This window comes from Mytilus californianus, unplaced genomic scaffold, assembly GCF_021869535.1.
Source record: "Mytilus californianus isolate M0D057914Y unplaced genomic scaffold, xbMytCali1.0.p SCAF_1, whole genome shotgun sequence".
Classification (NCBI taxonomy): Eukaryota; Metazoa; Mollusca; class Bivalvia; order Mytilida; family Mytilidae; genus Mytilus; species Mytilus californianus.
Genome location: NW_026262581.1, coordinates 51,311,255 through 51,335,378, shown reverse-complemented (window position 1 = coordinate 51,335,378; position 24,124 = coordinate 51,311,255). Strand labels below are relative to the sequence as shown.

The window sequence follows — 24,124 nt, the reverse complement described above, 5'->3', positions numbered from 1 at the left end:
TCATTGTTTTTTTCTTTCTTTGACTTATTGTATTTGATTGCCCTTGGTATCTTCTAATCCCTTTGTTATACAACTTGAAATGTAATTACCCAACATGCATCATAAATATTTTCATATATTGAAACTAAATCTTGATGCTAGTATGCTCATCTTCAAAACTGCTGCAGTCATATGTATATTGATGAATCAAATTGTATTAGTGCTTGGAGGTTTATATAGTAAATAAGGTGATGTATTATGTTTGTCAATGAGACAACTATCCACCAGAGACGAATGATGAAGATGTAAACAACTAGAGGGCACTGTATGGCCTTCAACAATGAACAAAACACATACCCTAAGGTAAGCTATAAAAAACTGTGGCATGATAAAATGTGAAACAATCTAACAGAGAAAACAAAACTACCTGATTTATAATTTAAACAATAAATGATAAACAAATATTAAAGACATCAACCAACAACAGCCACTGAATTATAGACTGCTGATGAAGCTAATATTAAAAATAATAACATTATGGATTGCCAAATGCAATTACAAAGATTTTCATACTTTTTTCTGACATTATTTTGTTACATGTCATTATTTCTTCAATTGGGATAATGCCATTACCTAAAAGTGAAAAGGAATGTTATGTAACTATGAAATAATCATTAGACTTGACTGAATGTGACAATTCTATTTTGTCCTGAAATAAAGTCAATGTCCTTTATTCATCTGACATTATAATAAATTGCTACTGTACTTTATATGCCCAAGGACACTTATGATATATATTGGTCAATGGAAAGTAAATTTTGAAGAAAAATTAACCTACAAGTAAGCGAAGAGAATATTTTTTTTTCTTCAAAACATGTACATTTTAAATAATAACCATCTTCGCTAGCCATGTATAACTTGAATGTTGAAAAGTCCAGTGCTGCTCCATGAGACCAAAAAGGAGTCATGATTTTTTTTTGTGTCGTCTTCCGAAGACACATTGGTTTTTGCACAATAACTTTAGTTTAAGTGAATGGATCTCTATGAAATTTTACCATTAGGTTCAATATCACAATAGGAAGGTTGGGATTGATTTTTGGGGTTATGCTACCAACAGTTAAGGAATTAGGGGCCAAAAATAAGCATTTTTCTAGTTTCCAGACAATAACTTGTGGAACGGTGTATGTATCTCTCTGAAATTATACCACAAGTTTCCATACCACAAAAGGATGGTTAGGATTTGATTTGGGGGGTTATGGCTCAAACCATTAAGGAAATAAGGGCAAAAAAGGGGAAAAACAAGGGTGTCCTGGTTAATGGACAAATACTTTAGTACAAAACATAATTTAAAGCAGTGTAAAGGAGGTAATTCAAATACATCATTTGAATTACCTCCCTTACACTGCTATTAAATTATGTATAAAGTAATGGTTAATGAACAATTAAGACAATTTAATAGCAGTGTAAGGGAGGTAATCCAAATACGTTTTGATTACCTCCCTTACACTGCTTTTAAATTATGTTTAAAGAAATGCATATTTATAAAGAAAGACCAGTAAAAATATCTGCAAATGTTGCATCTTTTTTTTTTTGGCACAAAAATCATATTGAAGATTTGACACCATATTTTAAATTCTATTATAAAATAGATTAAGTTAGCACTATGGTAAATTTAAATGGGTAATTATGGTTGCAAACTCCATTGGAAATTTGAATTGAGATTATGACCATATCTTGAGGGAACGAATTTTTTTGGGGGGAAAAAGGGGGGGGGGGGAGGGGGATAAAAAGAAATTGTGGGAGGTCAACAATTTTTTCTCATTTCAAATTAAAAAGAAAAATTCTTCAAAGTTATTTTTTTTGTAATAAAAAAGTGTGTGTGGGGGGGGGGGGGGGTTAATACGACACAGCATAGTGTATTGCACAAAAGCAAAAAAAAAAGGGGGGGGGGGGGGATTTTTTATTTTTTTTTTGTGGGGGAGGGGGGTCAATTCGTAACAGCAAAGTGTATTGCACAAAAGCAAAAAATTGAATATAAATTCAAATCATATAACCAATTCTAAGTTCTTTGACTACAGTTATTCTGTGTCAGAAACCTTTCATGTGTCAAATATTTAATTTACAATCCAAATTCAGACCTGTATCAAGCGGGAATATTGTGTCCATTTTTGCCCCAACTGTTCAGGGTTGGACCTCTGCGGTCGTATCCAGCTGCGCTCGGCGAAGCAATTTATTCAAAAATCTTCTTGTAGAAAACGAATGAATAAACTCATCATAGATACCAGGATAGAAAATTTTGTACACCAGATCTGCGTTTCTTCTATACAATCACTCATCACTCATCAGTGATGCTTGAATCAAAAAAGTTAAAAAGGCCAATTATTAACTGATATGAGCAAATCAGCCCTTATACGGATAAATCAGCATGTCCAATACTGATGACGTTGCCCTGTTGATATAAATCAAGAGTTAATATTGCTTTGCGGACAATACGGAAAAAAGGCTAAGCCGTATTGGCCCATGGGCTAATACGGGATGTTCACTTCTGGTTTCAATTTTCTTACAACTTTGGACGTATCGTTATGCATAAAATACATTTGTATCATATTTTTTAACTTAATATTATAAAAAAGTTTAAATGATGTTCAGTGTTTTGTAACGTTTTGAAGCGGAAATATTTCCCAGTCTTTTCGAGTACGACTTTCGATTATTATCACTGTTTAATTTCCGTTGATCAATCATCAGAACCAAGACAATTCAATAGTAAGAATAGTTAAACTGTCTGATTTATTCTTCCCAGCTACTTTATATTTGCTAGATTAAATGAATTGTACTAGCATAAGATAAAGAACTTGGACGAGAAATCAGAAATTACATCTGACAATGTTGACAAAAAATCCATCTTGAATGCCAAAAGACAAGTTCAGATATGAATTTCTGTATCTTCTTCACGGTAAGTTTCTTAGTTTAATCGAAGAATTAAAATCATTTAATAAAAGTGTTATGAACTGGCTGTTTCTGTATTGGCCCTCGACACTTCGAGTCTCGGGTCAAATATAGCTAACCTTGAATCTATAACAGGGCCAATACAAAAACAACCAGTTAATAACACTATAATATAGTACAAAGTCAAAGAGCATTGAGGACTCAAAATTCTGAAAGGTTATGACAAGTTTCAAAAAATTCAAAGTTTTATAATCAGTTAATTTATAATTATGGCCATATCAATGATAATTCTGGCATGTCTCCACAGAAGTGCTAACTACTAAATCTGATTTGGAACAAAATTTTACAGATCTGTTCCTTTGAGGTTCCTTAAATTTGTTCTTACTTTGATAGATCTGAAGATTTCCTGATCAGATTTGAAGGATTTTATATTTAGAACTACTATTACTAAAGGAAATTTTTCAGTCATTTATAGTTTCATAAAAAAAATTATTTTTAAATGACTAGTTAAAAGTGTATGAATACACATGTTGACATATACTTTTTACACTAACTTACAAAAAATTCTTTGATTTAAGTCAATAATAGTTTTGATTCAGACAAAATGGGAACTATAATAATTGATTTGAAAAATTACAAAAGTGAGAAATTACAAATATCTGCCTGAAATTTTTACTCTTATTTACACAAAATCATTAGATGTTAACCTTCAAAGAATGAATAACTGTATCACAGCTGTGAACTTATTTTGTTTTAACTAAGAAGAGTGATCATAAATTTATTTTATACATAGATATAAGAAGATGTGGTATGAGTGCCAATGAGACAACTCTCCATCCAAGTCACAATTTGTAAAAGTAAACCATTATAGGTCAAAGTACGGCTTCAACATAGAGCCTTGGCTCCGCCGAACAGCAAGCTATAAAGGTCCCCAAAAATGACCAGTGTAAAACCATTCAAAGTGTTCATGTTCATTAATATCCTATGAGATTTATTTGTTTCAACCAAATGCACTAGTTCTATTTTTTTTATTCCTCTATTTCAGGGGAGCTATTCCACTTAGTCTTTAAGAAAATGTTCTATGTTAAAGTTAAAGGGAAATACATATTTTTACAGGGTTTTCTTTAATTTAACTTAATTGTGACATTATGAACAACTGATAAACGACAAATATAATATCGCCAGGAACTGCAATTTTACACAGTTTTCATACAAAATTAAATATAAGCAATACCCTTGAATACCCAAAAAGATTTTTCATTAATATAATATTCTTTCTACAATGCATCTTATATTTATATGTAATTGTTTTAAAGCTAAGATTGTAACTCCCTCAGGCAAAGTTTTGTCTGTTCTGTTTAGGCCTTTTTGCTTCAGTGCTCTATCAATTTATACTTTTCACTTTCCAAACTTTTGGTCTCAAATGTACCTTTTGAAAGTTACTAGTGATATGTGTTGTACACACAAAAATAATATCACATCTTTTTTTAGTAAGGTTGCTGCTGTAAATAACTTCATATCAATGAATAGATAAATTTCGGTTGTTTTCACTTAATGCACTTTTCTGGCCATGTTCAAGCTTAAATTAAAAAAAAAATTTATGATTTACCAAAGTGTACTATAGAAAAGAGACAAGACCTATATTTAAAAAAAATTAATAAATCGAAATTGATGAAAATTTGTAAATTCGTCAAACTTTTCAAATTTTTATATCTTTTGACAAAATAATAAGAAGAGGACTCTTGAATTTTTGTTACCATGCAATATATTTGAAATAAGAAATTATGACACTATTGTCGTCTGAAAATCTGAAGGATATTTATCAGATATGATCTGATAGATTTATAATGCTTTTTGATTTTCTAATAATAAAAATAATAAGACTCTTGCCTCCTTCTTTGTTCTCTTAAAAAGAAGTGGAATCCAATCATCTTTCACTGTATTGACAACACTTAAAGTTGTTTCAAAATTCAATGCAACAATTCTTATTTGATCGGCTCTTCATGATTTACTTAAGCTTACACTCATTTAAGTTTCATCAAAATAAAAAAATTAGGAGATGTGGTACGATTTCCAATGAGACAACTGTCAACCAGAGTTCAAATGATGTGGAAATAAGCAATTTAATATAGGACATTACTGTATGGCCTTCAACAATGATATCATTTCTAATTAACTCACGACCATCTAATGTAATACCAGATTCAAGTATTCCTTGTAAGGCTTTTTCATTGTCACAAAACTGGGTTAGGCATGAGTATTCCCTTTTACAGGATAGTTTTAGTTATTGTAAGTTCAGAAATTTTTCCAGTGTTATATTTTTGCATCATATGATAGGTTTCGCAAAAATAAAACTTGCATTTAAATTTTGATAGCATTATATGCATGCAACATTTCCTAAAATTGCAAATAGATATAAGAAGATGTGGTATGAGTGCCAATGAGACAACTCTCCATCCAAGTCACAATATGTAAAAATAAACCATTATATTTATAGGTCAAAGTACGGCAAACTCATTTTGCATTTTTGTCCATTGTTCAGAAATCACAATGATAAATGCACAACAAAAAATCCAACTTTATAGAATTATTTTTGTGAAAATGACAAGGCTGACACAATTGAATTAATTAAGTAATTAATTGAAAATGTTTTCTTGATCTTAAGGATGTTTGTTTTTGACTTTTTGTCAGACATTCTGAATCCTCTAGTTTTATCCGTGTTAAGTGCCAATAAAAATTTTGCCCACTGATCCCTACTTTTCTTTTCAGAATTTTATTGTATATAGTTTTAAAAGTCATTTTTGAAAATTTTATAAAATCCTTGTTATTTTTTCATAGTTTTTGAAAGGAAAAAGATGTCAATGATAAATATATGAAAAATCTAGAGAGAACTGTTTCCCGCCAAATTTTCTATTGATTATATCTCAAAAACTAGAACATGGACCTATCATTTTTTTCTAATTTCTAAGTTCCGTTATTCATATTCTATCAATCTATAACAGTCTTTTAAAAACCTTGTTATTTTGGAACAGAGGAGCGAACATCCTTAAATGATGATGTCAATACCAGTACAAGAATCTTAGGTCAAAATAAAGAATATAGGGCATTTTGGTTCATTTCAACTACATATAAGCCGTTGAAAATGATTTGAACATTTATTTTTCTTTTAAAAATCAAGAGAAAGCAAATTAATGTTACTAATAAACCTTTTGTGACAGGTTGGGAACATTGATGTGGAAGATTGAAAACAGTTATAATTTGTCTTATATGATTTTGTCATTATTCTGGGAACAGTAGGTCTTTGTTAATGCACTCAGAACCAGCTAGATTTGAGGTCAAATAATAAATATCACATTTTTGTTTATGCATGTTTATGTAGATATATCTTGTGAACAATTGTTTAGAAAGACAAATTCTGTAGCTACTAGTTCAATTACATAACACTATACATGCCTATAAGCTTTATAGGAGTAAGTTCGGTAAGTGCTATATATGGCCCAGAATATAATTATCCACATTCTTTCCAGATGAAGAATGTTTGAGTTGATATGAAGACATGTAAGAAAGTATATTAGATCTTTTTTGTCAATATTTTCTTAAAAAGCATATGCATTCACTCTTCTCACCCCAAATTGGCCAAAAAAAATATTAATTTTGGTGACAGTTGACCAAATCATCTAGATTTTAGCCAAATTTATGCCTAGGAAACAGAGCCCAGGCTGTGACAAACTAAATATTCAAGTCAGATATATGTTAGTTGATAATTATAACAAACATAATGTTAAAAAGATCTGTTTTGTCGAGCACATACACTATATTTCTAGTGCTAAAAATTATTGGCAATTTACCTGTTTTTATTGAATTTTCTTTGAAAAACAAATTTTGTGCCATTTGTGACATCATGAAAAGGGCTAATATGTTAATTTATTCATTGTTTTATCTATAATTCATTGTGATATTGGTCAATAAATCCTTGTTAAAAATCTTGGCTGCAACTTAAAGGGACCAATTGGGGCCTTTTCAAACCTACTGCTTTCTTTTTATATCCATCTGTATATCTGGAAAGACTAAATTTGGCCTATTTTATATGAATAATAAAACTTTTATGACTCTGCCAGTTTTGAATTTTGTTAATTAAGTCTCCCAAACGAAGTTTGGGAAGACTTATTGTTTTTGCTCAGTTCTTATTATTATTATTATTCTTCTTCTTCTTCTTCTTCTTCTTCTTCTTCTTCCGCCTCTTTTAAATTTGAACTTGTCCGCACCCGTTCTCCAAAACCGCTTGTCAGATTAACTTAGGGTTTCACAATATGTTAGACTAACATGTCTAGTGGTGCAATCAGGGTTTTGTTTGTGCAATGGGGTTTATAAAGGGGTACTTTGAGGGGCAAAAAGAAAAGAGGGTTTTACTATAGAACCCTATGGGATTTTATTTTTAAAAATTTTCAAATGATTATAAATTGAAAACCGTTTGTGATAGACACAATCTTTTTAATTGAAAATGTTCTATTTGATAAAGCCCATTAAATGAAATACAGGGTTAGTCCCCAGGGGTCACCCCCACCCCCTGCCATTTAAAAAAGTTCTAATATCTTGTAAGTGGTCGACATCCCCACCCCTAAACCATATATATTTTGGTTTGTCATGCTAAGATGGTTTGAATGATATACAGGGTTAGTCCCCAGGGGTCATCCCGACCCCCTGCCATTTGAGAAAGTTCTAATATCTTGTAAATGGTCGAGATCCCCACCCCTAAACCATATATATTCTGGTTTGTCATGATAAAGCACATCAAATGAAATACAGGGTTAGTCCCCAGGGGTCACCCCCACCCCATGCCATTTAAAAAAGTTCTAATATCTTGTAAGTGGTCAAGATCCCCACCCCTTAACCATATATATTCTGGTTTGTCATGCTAAGATGGTTTGAATGATATACAGGGTTAGTCCCCAGGGGTCATCCCAACCCCCTGCCATTTGAGAAAGTTCTAATATCTTGTAAATGGTCGAGATCCCCACCCCTAGACCATATATATTCTGGTTTGTCATGATAAAGCACATCAAATGAAATACAGGGTTAGTCCCCAGGGGTCACCCCCACCCCATGCCATTTAAAAAAGTTCTAATATCTTGTAAGTGGTCAAGATCCCCACCCCTTAACCATATATATTCTGGTTTGTCATGGGAAGATGGTTTGAATGATATACAGGGTTAGTCCCCATGGGTCATCCCGACCCCCTGCCATTTGAAAAAGTTCTAATATCTTGTAAATGGTCGAGATCCCCACCCCTAAACCATATATATTCTGGTTTGTCATGATAAAGCACATCAAATGAAATACAGGGTTAGTCCCCAGGGGTCACCCCCACCCCATGCCATTTAAAAAAGTTCTAATATCTTGTAAGTGGTCAAGATCCCCACCCCTAAACCATATATATTCTAGTTTGTCATGCGAAGATGGTTTGAATGATATACAGGGTTAGTCCCCAGGGGTCATCCCGACCCCCTGCCATTTGAGAAAGTTCTAATATCTTGTAAATGGTTGAGATCCCCACCCCTAAACCATATATATTCTGGTTTGTCATGATAAAGCACATCAAATGAAATACAGGGTTAGTCCCCAGGGGTCACCCCCACCCCCTGCCATTTGAAAAAGTTCTAATATCTTGTAAATGGTCAAGATCCCCACCCCTAAACCATATATATTCTGGTTTGTCATGCCAAGATGATTTGAATGATATACAGGGTTAGTCCCCAGGCATCACTAATGCATATAACTTTACTGGACCAAACCAATTTTCATTGGACTTTGCCCAATTTCAGGCGACCATGGGATTTACGAATTATGGGAGCTTCGTTTGGGAGACTTCGTAACAGCATCCTGTTACAATCATTTCTTGTTAAGTACATAAAATATAGTTGTTTTTTTTTTAATTAATTTGTGTTACATTAATTACAAATATTTTTATAATGATAATTTCATTTGCAAATGACACCCATGCATGCAAAAAGTAACTAAATAGTTTACCTTTGTGTTTGTCTATTTGAAATACACCTCTCATAAAAAATATTGCTAAAGTTACTCAATCAGATACTCTCAAGTCTGGTTATTTCATATGTGTGGTTAGTCCCATGATCGTTTCTTTAACAGCATAATGAACATTTTAAAGAACAGACTTAGAGGACAAACAAAATTATTGGCTACTATCATATGCATGTCGAAATGAATCAGTTTTGCCATTGTAAGAGGAGAAGTTCAATTTGTTGCTGCTTTCGGCCTTAAGATTTCATTGGATTTTCTGGAGTCTTTTGTTGATGACATCTTTGTTGTTTGGTCTTTTGGTGGATAATTGTCTCATAGACGAATCTCAAGTTGATTTTTTATAAATGAGTAAAACACCTTGGTCAATCGGTGTAAAAGACATCATTGAGTAATCGGTTCTCATTGTGATGTAATAACAAAACCATTGTGATATAAGAAATGTACAGGAAAACGCATAAATTTGAAAGTCGTCTATTGGTAATCATTGCACCTTTCTTGTTTTTACAAAACTCCCAGAACTTTATGATAATCACGTGAAAGATAATTGTTATTGAATTCACTGATTCTCCTTACTATCACTGTTGCATGGTATTTATGAAGAGTACAAACATTGTAAGATACATTTCAGAGATCTAGCTTTACTGTAATTAAACATATCATTTAGAAAGTAATTATAGCTGCCTTAAATATTTATAGATGTTGTACTGGTTATAGCCTCCCTCATTAAGGACCATCATGAATTTAAATTATTAACATCTCTTAGCATCTGTTGTTTGTCATTGTCTCACAATCTTTAATCCTTTGGAATATTCTTCTCTAAAATTGCTGAGCAAATAATAACTATAGAAATAAGATGTGGTATGATTGCCAATGAGACAACCTTCCACTAAACTAAATTTTTTATGGCAATGATTTATAATAGCTATATAAGAGAATTTAAACTTTTCAAATCTACATTTGACCTCAAACTGATTTTTTTATATGCAGGTTTACGGGACGTATTATACAATTATAGCCTTTGTATGAGGTCGATACAAGGTTATATCGACCTAAGAGAAGCATATTGACTGAGGACGAAGTCCGAGGTCGATATGCTTCTCTGGGTCGATATAACATCGTATTGACCTCAACCAAAGGCTACAATTGTTATATTATTAATCAACAACTATAGCATGGACAATGTAAAATTGGGGATTTCTAGAATCTATTTTTAGTAACATGCTGTATGCCCTGTGCAATATGCTGTTTTTGACCTACAAAAAGCTAAACACAACAGTATTGGCGTGTAAACTGAGCAAATACAAATGTACATGTGATCAAGTTTTAACGAATCACAAATCCTTAAAAATATTCGATTAATAATATTATGGTATACCGTTGACTGTCTGTCCGTCTTTCCGTCCGTCTGTTGTCAACATGTCGGACATTAATTCAAAAACACTTAAACCAATATGCATGAAACTTTAAGAAATTGTTTATATCTATTGACGTGAGCTCCCTTTCGTTTTTTATAAATTTCAGATTTACCATTTCCGAGTTCCGGGGTTTTATTCACTAAAAAAGGGGGGATTTTCCAGTTTTTGGACAATAACTCACAAACAATTTCACCGATTTGCATGAAACTTTTGTGAAATGTTCATATTTATTGATCTAAGCTCCCTTTCGTTTTTTATAAATTTCGGATTACCGTTTCCGAGTTTTTGGGTTTTATTCATTAAAAAAGGGGGGATTTTCCAGTTTTTGGCCAATAACTCAAACACAGTTTCACCAAGTTGCATGAAAATTTTGTGAATTGTTCATATCTATTGACGTGAGCTACCTTTCGTTTTTTATAAATTTCGGATTTACCATTTCCGAGTTTTGGGGTTTTATTCATTAAAAAAGGGGGATTTTCCAGTTTTCAGACAATAACTCAAAAACAATTTCACCAATTTGCAAGAAACTTTGGTGAATTGTTTATTTCTATCGACATGAGCTCCCTTTTGATTTTTATAATTTTCAGACTATACGTTTCCGATTTATGAGGTTTTATTCATTACAAATAGGGGGATTTTCCAGTTTTCGGACAATAACTCAAAAATGCTATAAGTATTTTTACTGAAACTTTGGTAAATTGTTTGTATCTATTTTTGTAAGCTCCCTTTTGATGTTTGTAAATTTTCGATTTTATGTTTCCGAGTTATAAGATTTTATTTGTTTATAGTCTGACAACAGATTTACTAAGTATTACACAACAGCACAGTGTATTGCACAAACAGCAAGAAATCTTTCATATAACCAATTTCAAGTTCTTTGACTACATTTATTCAGAAACCTATAATATATCAAATATTTAATTACAATCCAAATTCAGACCTGTATCAAGCTTGAATATTGTGTCCATTTTTGCCCCAACTGTTCAGGGTTGGACCTCTGCGGGCGTATCCAGCTGCGCTCAGCGAAGCAGTTTATTTTAGATGTGTTGAAATATACTGGCAATTCATTACCCATGATTACTAAGAATATGCTGCATTACTAAACACAATTTTGACTGAATGGTCTATGGGTTTTTATCTGTATTAATCTATAATAGCCATTGCCATAGAGCCTTTAGATTTTGTCAAATACTTATAAAGTGGTTTTAACTCAGACAATATGGTTTTTCCACCAATATAACTGTCCACGGTGATATTGCATGAATGCATAGTAACTAGTGTTCATAAGTTTCATAAGTTTCAGGGTTAAACCCCTTCCACAAACTAACTTGATATTTAATCAAATATGTGAGCAATTCATTCGCCTTTGATCTTTTAGTCTTCCTTTTTATGATTTAAGCCTGCAATAGATTGGTTAATCTGCATTTTGCTTCTAAGCTTAGATTTAGTGCAAACTCTGCTAATAGGCATAATATGTAACCCAGGCACACTGGTATAATTGGATTGCTGTAGCAACATGATTTTATATAAGAAATGTTTTATTAATGGTTTGTAGAAGACAATAAACTAATCTAGTTTATAGCATCAGCTTTGGAAGGTGAAATTTTATTACAACTCTGATAGTCATATATTTTGATCTACTAATTATGCTAATAGTTAGAAATGCATGTTTTTTTCCTTGATAACATTTTGCATGTTTAATTTCAGAATTTGGTGCCATGCAAAATACAGGTTATGCATGATAACTGCTTATCAGCCATGACAGGTAAAGTTTAGAATTTTTTTATATAACATAACAATAAATAATACTCAACTTAAGAAAGTAGAACCATGAATAAATAAAAATGTCACCTGAAGGGTCCCAAAAATGGTATTATCCGTTATCCATAGTATTGCCCCTTTTTCAAGGCTTAATTTCTGGTTGAGGGTGATTGAGTCACTTGATTGAGCAACCATTTTATTCACTTTGCACAGATGAAAGATTATTTTATGGCCTTTGATCTTTGCAGTTGCCAAAGAGGGCTGCATAGTCATCAGTTTCAAAACTCTATTAGTTAGAATATCCTTTTTTCATAATATCCATGATAAGATATTTTTTCCTTTACATTTGGCACAGTCCTAATTTTGAAATGAGCCATACTGTGACACAGATTTTTAATACAGTTCAGACCAACGTGACAGATGGGACAGTACTAAAAAACTTGGTCCTATATGTCTTTTTGAGATTTTATTGCTTTAAGGAAAAACTAATCCAATAGTCACTATGCATACATTTATCGAATTTAGAAAGAAAAAGATTAACACTGTAAATGTGGAAATTTTCAGGATTTTATTGCATTAACTTTTTGCACAAGGGTTTAGTGAATTTTGCACATTGATTGAAGGTAAATGCGCCCTTAATTAAGACCTATTTTTGATGTGATGGATATTTTCTGACATTTAATGTGATGACAAAATCAGTGAAAATACCCTCGTTTACAGTATCTCACTCACGGTTGTCTTGAATGATGATTATTCTTCTGAAATAATGCTTTTTGCCTTAGACTCATTATGTAGTTAGTAATAATCTTCAGAAATAATGCTTTTTGCTTAAAGTATTTAGCTAGTCTAATAATTATAGAAAGAAAAGTAAAGCTTATTGCTGATAGTCAAACTTGAAAATATATTGCTAACCCAAAAATTGCCACCAACCAAATGTTATGAAACTTACACACAATGCTTATTACCACAAAACACAGATCAAGTTCGAATTTGGGTGGTTTCTTTTTTATCGTTCTCGAGTTATTCCCCTTTATAACCTTATATGCAAGCGGGGGCATCATCTGTGTCCCATGGAAACATTCTCCATTTTTATACGACCACAAAAAAAAATTTGTGGTCGTATATTGGTATGGCGTTGGCGTCGTTGTAGTCGTCGTCGTCGTCCGAAGACACACTGGTTTTCGCACTCTGACTTTAGTTTAAGTGAATGGATCTCTATGAAATTTTACCACAAGGTTCAATACCACAAAAGGAAGGTTGAGATTGATTTTGGGGGTTATTGTACCAACAGTTAAGGAATTAGGGGCCAAAAATAAGCATTTTTGTAACTTCCAGACATAACTTGTGTGTTAGTGTATGGATCTCTCTGACATTGTACCACAAGGTTCCATATCACAAAAGGAATGCTGGGATTGATTTTGGGGGTAATTGCCTCCAAATTTTAGGAATGAAGGGCCAAAAAAGGGGCAATTAACTAGCATTTTTCTAGTTTCATGACAATAACTTGTGTGTAAGTTTATGGATCTTTCTGAAATTATACTACAAGGTTCCATATTAAAAAGGGAAAGCTGGAATTGAGTTTGGGGGTAATTGCCCAAAACGTTTAGGAATTAGGGGCCAAAAAGGGGCAAAAAAACAAGCATTTTTCTAGTTTCAGGACAATAACTTGTGTGTAAGTGTATGGATCTTTATGAAATTGTACAACAAGGTTCCATATCACAAAGGGAAAGCTGGGTTTAAGTTTGGGGGTAATCGCCCTAAATGTTTAGGAATTTGGGGCCAAAAAGGGGCAACAAAACAAGCATTTTTCTAGTTTCCAGACAAAAACTTGTGTTCAAGTGTACGGATCTCTCTGAAATTGTACTGCAAGGCACCATACATTGTAACACAAAGGGAAGGCTGGGATTGAGTTTGGGGGTGATGAATCAAAAGGGGTTCAAAAAATTTGAGGGCGGATTTTTTTTTTCCTTTTTTTACTTTAAAATTTTCCATTTTCAATTGGTTATTTCTGATTTATATATAAAAGCAAATAATAATGATATGGTTTGAATAGGTAAATTTAAAAAATTTTAAGTTCTTAGACCACATTCATCCTGTGTCAGAAACCTATGCTGTGTCAAATATTCAATCACAATCCAAATTCAGTGCTGTATCAAGCTTGAATATTGTGTCCATACTTGCCCCAACAGTTCAGGGTTCGACCTCTGCGGTTGTATCAAGCTGCGTCCAGCGGAGCATTTTATTTTTTTTAAGTATGGTTTAATATCAGCCAAATGCTCAGGAAATGGAACTTTAAATGACATATCCATGTGGTTTTGAAAAAAATACTTGACATTTCCTAACCATTTCCTTTTAATGTTTTATCATAACATTGCATATATAATAATTTATCTAAATAGGTTTAATTTATTGCAGTATATACAACAATACCAATATTTATATCTAAACTGATTACTTTGGTGTCAAACTTTTCCCACCTTGAAAGTTGTAAATCTCCCTATGTCTAGCAGGAGATAATCTCCCTATTTCTAGTGGAAGATGAGCCACAAATCTATTCCATGTATCAGAAGATGAGCCACAAACCTATTTTATGTATCAGAAGATGAGCCACAAACCTATTTTCATGTATCAAAAGATGAGCCTCAAACCTATTTCATGTATCGGAAAAATATTTCTGTGAAACAACATACACCAAAAGAAATTGAAAACACCTAGATTTCACTATATTTAAAAATGTCAATAAATATACCACAGAAATGTACTTGACTTATCATTTTGCATACTAGATATATGCCACACTCTATAGACATTTATTATGGAATACAAAAAAGCATCATGTGAATGTAAAAGCAACTTAACACTCTTAAACTTATTGTTGATCTTGTACTCAGCTTTTGTACTCTTCAAATTTTGTTTCATTTTTTAGAAATTGTTTCCTATGACAAACTTATTAGTATTCAGTACTTGATGCAAAAATTAATTATTAAATTTGTTGTAGGTAATTTGACTTTTCTCCTAGACTTTTACATTCATTGATATAAATGATAATACTGAAGACCTACTTCTAACTTAAAAGTTTCCACATATCTTAGTTGTTGATCTTTTACAATAAAAGTAAATGATCTTTTTAAACCTCCTGCAAACTAAATGTGTGACTTATCAATGTTTTGAATGGCTTTTGGGAATGAATATAGGGTATTCATGTACTGAATTTAGACTACAATTTTAATGCATATTAAAATTTGAATACAATTTCCTGGTTCAGAAATGAAATCTGGAGGGATTCTGGATTAACTTATAGATATTGAGATGCATAGCAAATTAAAACAGGTTACTTTCTGGCATGTGTGAATTTTAGATATAAATTTAATGCTTTGACCAACATTTGACAAACTGAACTTTAAATATTGATATGTGTACATGGTAATCTGAGATATAGATATTAAAATGATTCAAGACATGTTATTAGTCTATTGTGTAATAACACATTAATCTGAAATTGATTATGTCCTTTTTTAACCTCTCTTTTAGATATTCATCATAATTATTTATCAGGTTAATTGCGAAGGAAAGGGTCACTTTTCAGAAAATAACGAAAAATTTCAAACCTTTTAAAAAGCAAGTTCACATTATAATACAAAATCACAACAAAAACTTCAACATATAAATCTAAATGTTATAAAACAGATAATGTTGACACAACCCAGCTTAAGGTGTATAAAAAAAGAACAATTTTTCAAGAGTTAATTAGCCATTTTTTGTATTCAATCATTATTAAAGGTGATTTCAAGTATAATCGTAAATAACTTTTTCTTCACTGATTTAAAAGATATTTAACTGTATTTGATAATTTTTTTAGATGAATTAGAAAAATATTTTTGTTTGAACGACTAGAAGGTAGGGGACAGGTACAGATTAGTCCCAAGAAATTGATTTTAAATGAAATATTTAAAAAGTTGTGTAGAAGTTTTTTTAACTCTTTCTTTGCTGATGTGAAAAATAATATGCTTTTGAAAATATTATCCAGCTTTAAACATGTTAAAGGGAGAAAAGCCATGCAATCAATTATTGCACGTTAAATGTTTGCTCAACCTTTCCCTTAAATCACTTTAAATTTTGGAAGTATTGCGAGCACTTTTTATCGGTGCTTTGCTTTTGCACCAATTTGCATTTCATTTGCGCCACAAACCATATTTCATTTACGCCAAAGTAAAACATTTCATTTGCGCCAATAATACAGGTAAATACCTGTAAATAGTATAAAACAATAGATTTATTTAAAAGAGACTTTTAATTACAACTTTAAAACACAGTTTTTGTTTGCATTATACAACATATTCATCCGAAATCAGTCATCATAACCATAATGAAAGCACTATACACTGATGAGTTCTTAAACAGAGACTTTTCATAATAATGTTAAAACACAGTTCTGTTATAAATTAACGTGATCATTTAAAACCTAAAAGAGTAAAATAAAGATAAAATTGAGAATGGAAATGGGGAATGTGTCAAAGAGACAACAACCCATCCATAGAACAGACAACAGCAGAAGGTCACCAACAGGTCTTCAATGCAGCGAGAAATTCCCGCACCCGGAGGCGTCCCTCAGCTGGCCCCTAAACAAATATATATACTAGTTCAGTGATAATGAACGCCATACTAAACTCCAAATTGTACACAAGAAACTAAAATTAAAAATAATACAAGACTAACAAAGGCTAGAGGCTCCTGACTTGGGACAGGCGCAAAAATGCGGCGGGGTTAAACATGTTTATGAGATCTCAACCCTCCCCCTATACCTCTAGCCAATGTAGAAAAGTAAACGCATAACAATACGCACATTAAAATTCAGTTCAAGAGAAGTCCAAGTCTGATGTCAGAAGATGTAACCAAAGAAAACAAACAAAATGACAATAATACATAAATAACAACAGACTACTAGCAGTTAACTGACATGCCAGCTCCAGACTTCAATTAAACTGATTGAAAGATTATGTCTTCATCATATGAATATCAGACACAATCCTTCCCGTTAGGGGTTTAGTATCATACCATCATAACATATATGAGAAGAACATAACCCGTGTCATGCCAACAACTGGTTTTTAAATAAATGTGTTTAGTGCCGATGCAAAGACCCTATAAGTGAATCAATATTAACGCCAAAATATGCAATCTTTAATGACCTGACAACAGTATCGTAACTATATCCCTTCTTAATAAGTCTATTTAAAGGTTTTGTTAGCTTCAGAGATGAATACTGACATTTTTGTGCTTTATAAAGAATATTTCCATAAAAAATTGGATGTGAAATACATGAACGTATAAGAAGTCTGCATGTTGAGCTATATTTACGAATGATGTCCTTATACCGATGATAAAATTTAGTAAATGTTTTGACTAGTTTGTGATATCGAAAACCCTGGTGTAATAATTTTTCAGTAATACATAAATTTCTCTCGTTAAAATCCAAAACATTGTTACATACACGAGCGAATCGTACAAGTTGAGATATATAAACACCGTAAGATGGTGACAAGGGAACGTCACCATCTAAAAATGGATAATTAACGATAGGAAATGAAAAATCATCTCTTTTATCATATATTTTAGTATTAAGCTTTCCGTTAATGATATAGATATCAAGAGCGAGGAAAGGGCAGTGGTCATTGTTAGTATTAGCTTTATTTAAAGTAAGTTCAACAGGATAAATTTCTTTAGTATACATACTGAAGTCGTCATTATTGAGAGCCAAAATATCATCCAAATATCTAAAAGTATTATTAAATTTGTGTATCAGATGTTGTTTCGATGGGTCTTTGCTAATTTTTGTCATAAATTGTAACTCATAGCAATACAAAAAAAGGTCCGCAATAAGTGGTGCACAGTTAGTTCCCATTGGAATTCCGATAACCTGACGATATACGGAATCTCCAAAGCGAACAAAAATGTTATCTAGTAAAAATTCAAGGGCATATATAGTATCAAAGCATGTCCAATTGACATAGTTTTTTTGTTTATTGCTACTAAAAAATGACCTAAAAGAGTTTGAACATATATATTCACATTCTGACTTTTTAAATGCCCATTTAATTAGGTGTGTGAATTTTTTCTTAATGAGAATGTGAGGCAATGTGGTATATAGGGTAGAAAAATCTAAACTTTGAACAGATTCAAAATCACCAATATATGCATGTAATTTATCAAGTACTTCCAACGAGTTCTTGACACTCCAAAAGTAATTAATTCCACTATTTTCGAAGGCCTTATTTGAACAATTTATTATCAGGTTTTTGATTGTACCAAGTGTACTGGTAAGAAGAATAGACAATTTAGTAGTGGAACAATGGCTTGAAGACGAAATGAATCTATATTTGTATGGTGTTTTGTGTAGCTTCGGAAGCCAATACATAGTTGGGACTTTCATTGTATTTGGTTCTGCATGTAAAGCGGTAGCTAAAAGTTTATGTTTGTTACAGATGTAGTTTTCTGAAAATGGAGTCAGTTGGAATGTTGGTGAATTGGTGATTTCTTTTTTCAGAACCTCAATGTAAAATTTACGTCAAACAATAATAATATTATTAGCAGCTTTATCGGCCGGGACAAAAACAAATTCCTTGGCTAGTTCTTTTAGTTTATGTTTGATACGAGAAATAGGTTTATTGTGGTTATTGTTAAGAGTGAAATGTTCTTTAAAATGTTGAATACGTATATCAACTATGTTCATTACTGAATTAAAAAAAGAGTCCAAAGATTTTTTGTCAGCTTTTTCCCGTTTTATCCATTTCAAACAGTAAGTATGGAGTGAGTCGTGGATGATATTACGACACTCATTCCAATTAATAATTGACGGGGGACGGTTTTTAGGTCCTTTACTGAGGAATGATTTTAACTCTCGGTCTTGAACGATGTTAAGATCTCCTGTTATAACATGGGAAATGGGTCCATAAATGTATTCTGAATTACTGCAATTACATGAAGTAGGTGTATTTTTACTGATATTAACATCTTTACACAATTGGCTATAATTAAACACAAATTTCCGGGTAGATTTCTTGTAAATATAACAAATAAGAGGGAGCTCAGTATTATCAAAATATCCCGGAATTTGTTCTTTAACAGAATGGTCGTTAAAAATACCGGCAATATTTACAAAATCAAAACCTTTATTGACATACTTTATTTTAATAAACTGTTTTTTATGATCTTCAGGGCGATCAATTTTCTATGCACTTTACACTGGAGTAAAACCAAAAGTTTGTTCTGGCACAAGACTTGTAAGCAACGGTCTGAATGTACTCATGTACAATGTACGTTAAATAACCTATATGTGTGGTCATAAAAAAAATACATACTTATTTCTATATATAATCCACCAAAGTTCACATGAATGGGATGTAATTATAGTCAACAGTTCGGCCTTCAAAAATAAAAATAAAACCCATACTGTATAGTCGGCTATAAATGGCCCCAACATGAAAAATATGAAACAATTCAATTGAGAAATTTAACGGTGTGTTTGTCTCAGATTTGACAATGTCCATCTTGACCCCTCAAACATAAGAACACTATATAATTTTAAACTTAAGTGACTCTCAGTTTTATATAAGAAATGAGTATGAACTCAATTAGTTACCCAGGGGGTGATACTCTGAAAAAAATCTTATTAACGATATAGCAATCACTATTTAAACTTTTCTGTTGTATATTACCTGTAAAATGGCGCAAATGTAGTCTTTATTTTTTGGCGCAAATGAAATATAACCTTGTGGCGCAAATGAAAGATTGGATTTTGTAAAAATTGGCGCAAATGCAATGCGCCCCTTTATATTGCCATTTCATTGAACAATTGAAAGTATTATGAAACTGTTTTGATAGGGATATCCTCTAAAGATTTGAAAAGGTTGTTAGAGGTATGTATTATGAAAACACCTACCAGTAATTAATTTAAAAGCACAAACTATTAGAATTACAAACAAAATACATATAAAGGAATTAATTTCTAAAGAATTCAAAACAACAATTTGTGATCCAACTTGAATGCATTCTGGAATATTTTTCCAAAAATTTCCATTTTAATGTCGAAATCAAATTTTTAAGAAAAAATATAATTCAGTGTAAGTATTTTTGAAAGCAAGTGGACTACTTTTTTACAGAGTTCTCTGAATTTTGTTTTCCCCTGGCAGTCCTTGAAGAAAATCTGCTGGTCTTCACTATTATTTCTATTGCAAAATACCAAAATTATGTCAGTCCTATGCAAAATTTTGATGGTCACTCACCTTTGTAACACCACTTTTCATGCGCTTTGATTTTAATGATATTTGTTGTAGAATGCAAGACCTAGGGATGCTTATTCAACAATGTGATATTTTTGTATATAAAGCTTCATAATTCTATTTTAAGTTTTCCCTGATAAGGTCTGTTTCTCAGACACTATAAGTACTGGTAATAGGTCAACAGAATGAAAGTAAGGTATACATGTCCGTCTAACAGGTTCATGGCACCTTTTCTGCATACTGGGTACATAATTTTGATACAGCAGGCTTCTATTCCCTGGAAGACTCACACATTTGATCTCCAAATTAACCAAAGAATATTTTAGATTGGTTTTGAATATTTTATCTTTCATTATACCATATAAAGCTGAATCAAAGACAATGTTTAGCTTGTCTTTGATTGTAGGAACTTGTCTCTTAATTCTAGATTATCTTGTTGACATTTGTACTGCTGTACAATAGTGCCCCAGACCTTCCTTATTTCAAACCATTCTAAGAAAGATATAAAGTACTTATATTTTGACATTGCACAAGGTCATACCTTTGTTAGACTGTTTATGATGTCTTTACACTAATCTGTTAGATGTGTACTGTCATTGATACTGTAGTCTGGGAGAACATTATTTAATTATAAGTTGTTATTGGAATAGCTTTCAGTAACTGTGAGTACTCTTAGATCATTACTTTTTGTCTAGCTATGACTTTATGCTTGTTGTTTTTTTGTGCTTCCTGCCAATCTGATGTGACCAACCATTTCCATGTGATTTTAACAGCTTGTTCTTATGTTGTGCTGTTACCCCTTTTTTCAGGTTAGGGTTAAATCCTGCCACATGCTGTATGTACCTGTCCCAAGTCAGGAGCCTGCAATTCAGTGGTTGTCATTGGTTGTTGTCTATCCTATTTATTTTTTGTTTATTGTTTTGTTGTTAATCAAACCCTTGGTTCTTTTTTTTTAATTGTTTCACACTTTGTCATGTTTGGGCTTTTTATAGCTGACTATATGGTATGGGTTTTACTAATTAATGTTTGCCGTACATTGACCTATAGTTACTTAAATTCACTTCATTTTGACTCAGATTAACTTTATTGGCAATCGTACCACATCTCCTTATTAGTCCCCTACCGACAAAGTCGAAGGGGACTTTAGGTTTGCACTCCGTCCGTCTGTCCGTCTGTCTGTCCGTCCGTCTGTCCGTCCGTCAGTCCGGCAAATCAGCTTTCCACACTTTTTTTCTTCGTTCTTGAAGATATTGATTTGATATTTGGTATATAGTTTTATCATGACAAGTTATAGATCAATTTCAATTTTGTTCAAGTCTGATGATTTAGTCCAGAGTTATCATGGTCCATATCTAATGTTAGAGTACTACATTTTGTATGTTAAACCATATTTCTGTACAGAGAGAGATAACTCATTTTTTTAAAGACTTTCTTTGGTTAATTGTTTGAAGTGATTTTTATTTTGTATAAACTAATTTTCTGAATGCTATATACATAAAAAAAATTATGAAGTGAAAGATAATAATCTATTTTTATTAAGGTATATATTTCATTACATTACATTGTGTATAGATAAAAGTTGTTGACATTTTATAGATTAGTTACAAATCTATATTAGTTTGTGACAAATGAAAGAAAAAATATCTGGAACTATTAATTATATTTGATTATAACTTGAAAATAAATATGCATTGTATTACATCATATCTAATTTTAGAGAACTATTAATCATATCTAATGTTAAGAGTGTTTTCCACACTTTTTTCATCATGCTTGAAGATATTGATTACCGTAATAATTGGTATATAGTTTTATTTGATATTGTTTTTCTCATAATATGCCAATTTTGTCTGGTTCAAGACAGTTTAACTTTAATTTTCTCTTTAATGAATGATGGTTTATAACTTTAAGAAACTATGACAAGAGATGCAAGATTTCTGAAGTACTCACAATTATGGAAATAAAAACAGAAAATTGAATATTTTACCTTATTATCTCCACAGGACAGATGAAATGATGAGCTGAAAATTTAATAAAGAAAAAGTAATAAATCTCTTGTCTTCAAAGAGATTAATTAAATCTAAGTCTTCAAAGATCTTGATATCTGCTCCTGGAACAATTAGTTAGTGGGTAGTAGTACAGATTTAATCTTGCTTTAAGAGGAATAATGGCTTTTTTTCACTGGCATCTATACTTCAAATTAAAATATATGTCTTGAAAAGGAAATACTGTTGTGTAAATTTCTAAACTTTTCGTATGTTGATTAAGGTAGCACTAATGTTAAAAGGTTTGACCTACTTTTACTCTTCAATGCTGCATTTGTAGTAGAGACGCAGCAACTGTAAATTTTGTAGACTCTTTTGTTTATGACAAGGGGTCCAATTAAACCACTTCCTCTGGTACTTGACACAAGCTAGCTACCAGAAGACCACCAAGATGGTTAAAATTAAAAGAAAAAAAAAGTAACAAGCACGGATTAGATTTCCTTACTCTGGACACTCATATTTACTTGTACTTAAATGTTTCACCTTACACCAAGAATGGTACAACTCTTTTTTCCCCTTCCTGTTGTCTCCCTCTAAGGTATTGGCTGGTGGGTTAGGGCAGCTGCCTGCTAATTAAAGATACAGTAAATAACCTGTCTATAATGGACAGTTAAGGGAATCAGAACATTTATAAAAGTGCCCAATGATCAAGATACAAGGAAATAATATAATCTATGAAACATACTATCTGAATTTTGTGCATGTATCATTTTACACTTGACATGTGATATATCATTTTCTGGAATAACGTTCCTGCTTTCAAAAATCCTGGTTCTGCCCCTGTTATGTGTTTTCATTTTATATTTCTTGCATGCAATTCATTTACTTGTCAGGGACTTACAGTAACCATTTAAAAAAAAAATGTCTGACATTTTCAAAGCTGTTATAAATTTTTTCACTTAACAAATCAGAAGAATATACCAAGGCGGCAAACAAAAACAAAATCTGTCACGGGAAGACAGAAAAAACCATGACTCAAAGAAAAAGAAAGATACATACTAGTGTTGGTGCCTGTATCCCTATTTTACCGTCATAAATAGGCAGTCATACAGGGAATTGCAAGGTGATGATGGGTCTGGGGGAATCTGGAACTGCTTATGAAGATATGCATACTGTGTATATGGAGTTCATTAGGCTAATTCTGACTTAAAATTCAAACAAAAATCGTTGGCAGAAAGCCAGAGAATTGAACTGAGAACTACATAAATACATTTGCATACAAGCAATTAAAATCATGACCAAATTGACTTGAAAATGTATAGATGAACTTAGAACGCATTTGTTTCAAACCTAAACGATTTAAACGATTACGCACGTAGTTGTTTAATACATTTGTTTCTTACATTTTTTGGTCAACGTTGATATTGTTCACATAAACGATGTAAGCGCAAAATAGTCACGTAGTCGTTGATCGTTTATCGTTGAGATGGGTAAACGATACCTATGTTTCTGCATCTGTCGTTTAAATAATTATGAGCACGTGTTGTTTTCACAAAGTCCTGGTCATTTATTTCCCGCACTTTTACCTGTTTGTTTACAGTGCGTGTATGTAATCTATTATGTCTCACTACGCGGGGTCGATAAAATTCATTAAACGATGTATTTGTTTCTAGCAGCTTAACGTTTACTAAACGATAGTCATCGATGACAAAATTTT

The 24,124-nt window shown here is 32.0% G+C and overlaps 1 protein-coding gene across 1 annotated transcript in view; it reads left to right on the top strand.

The window, feature by feature from the left end:
* The window catches only part of LOC127720695 (uncharacterized), a 134,558-nt gene that overhangs the window by 38,105 nt on the left and 72,329 nt on the right, over window positions 1-24,124 (top strand). Inside the window, exon 2 of the mRNA XM_052227439.1 lies at window positions 12,090-12,147. Within this exon, the coding sequence (XP_052083399.1) occupies window positions 12,090-12,147 (58 nt within the window). The remainder of the gene's footprint in view (window positions 1-12,089; window positions 12,148-24,124) is intronic.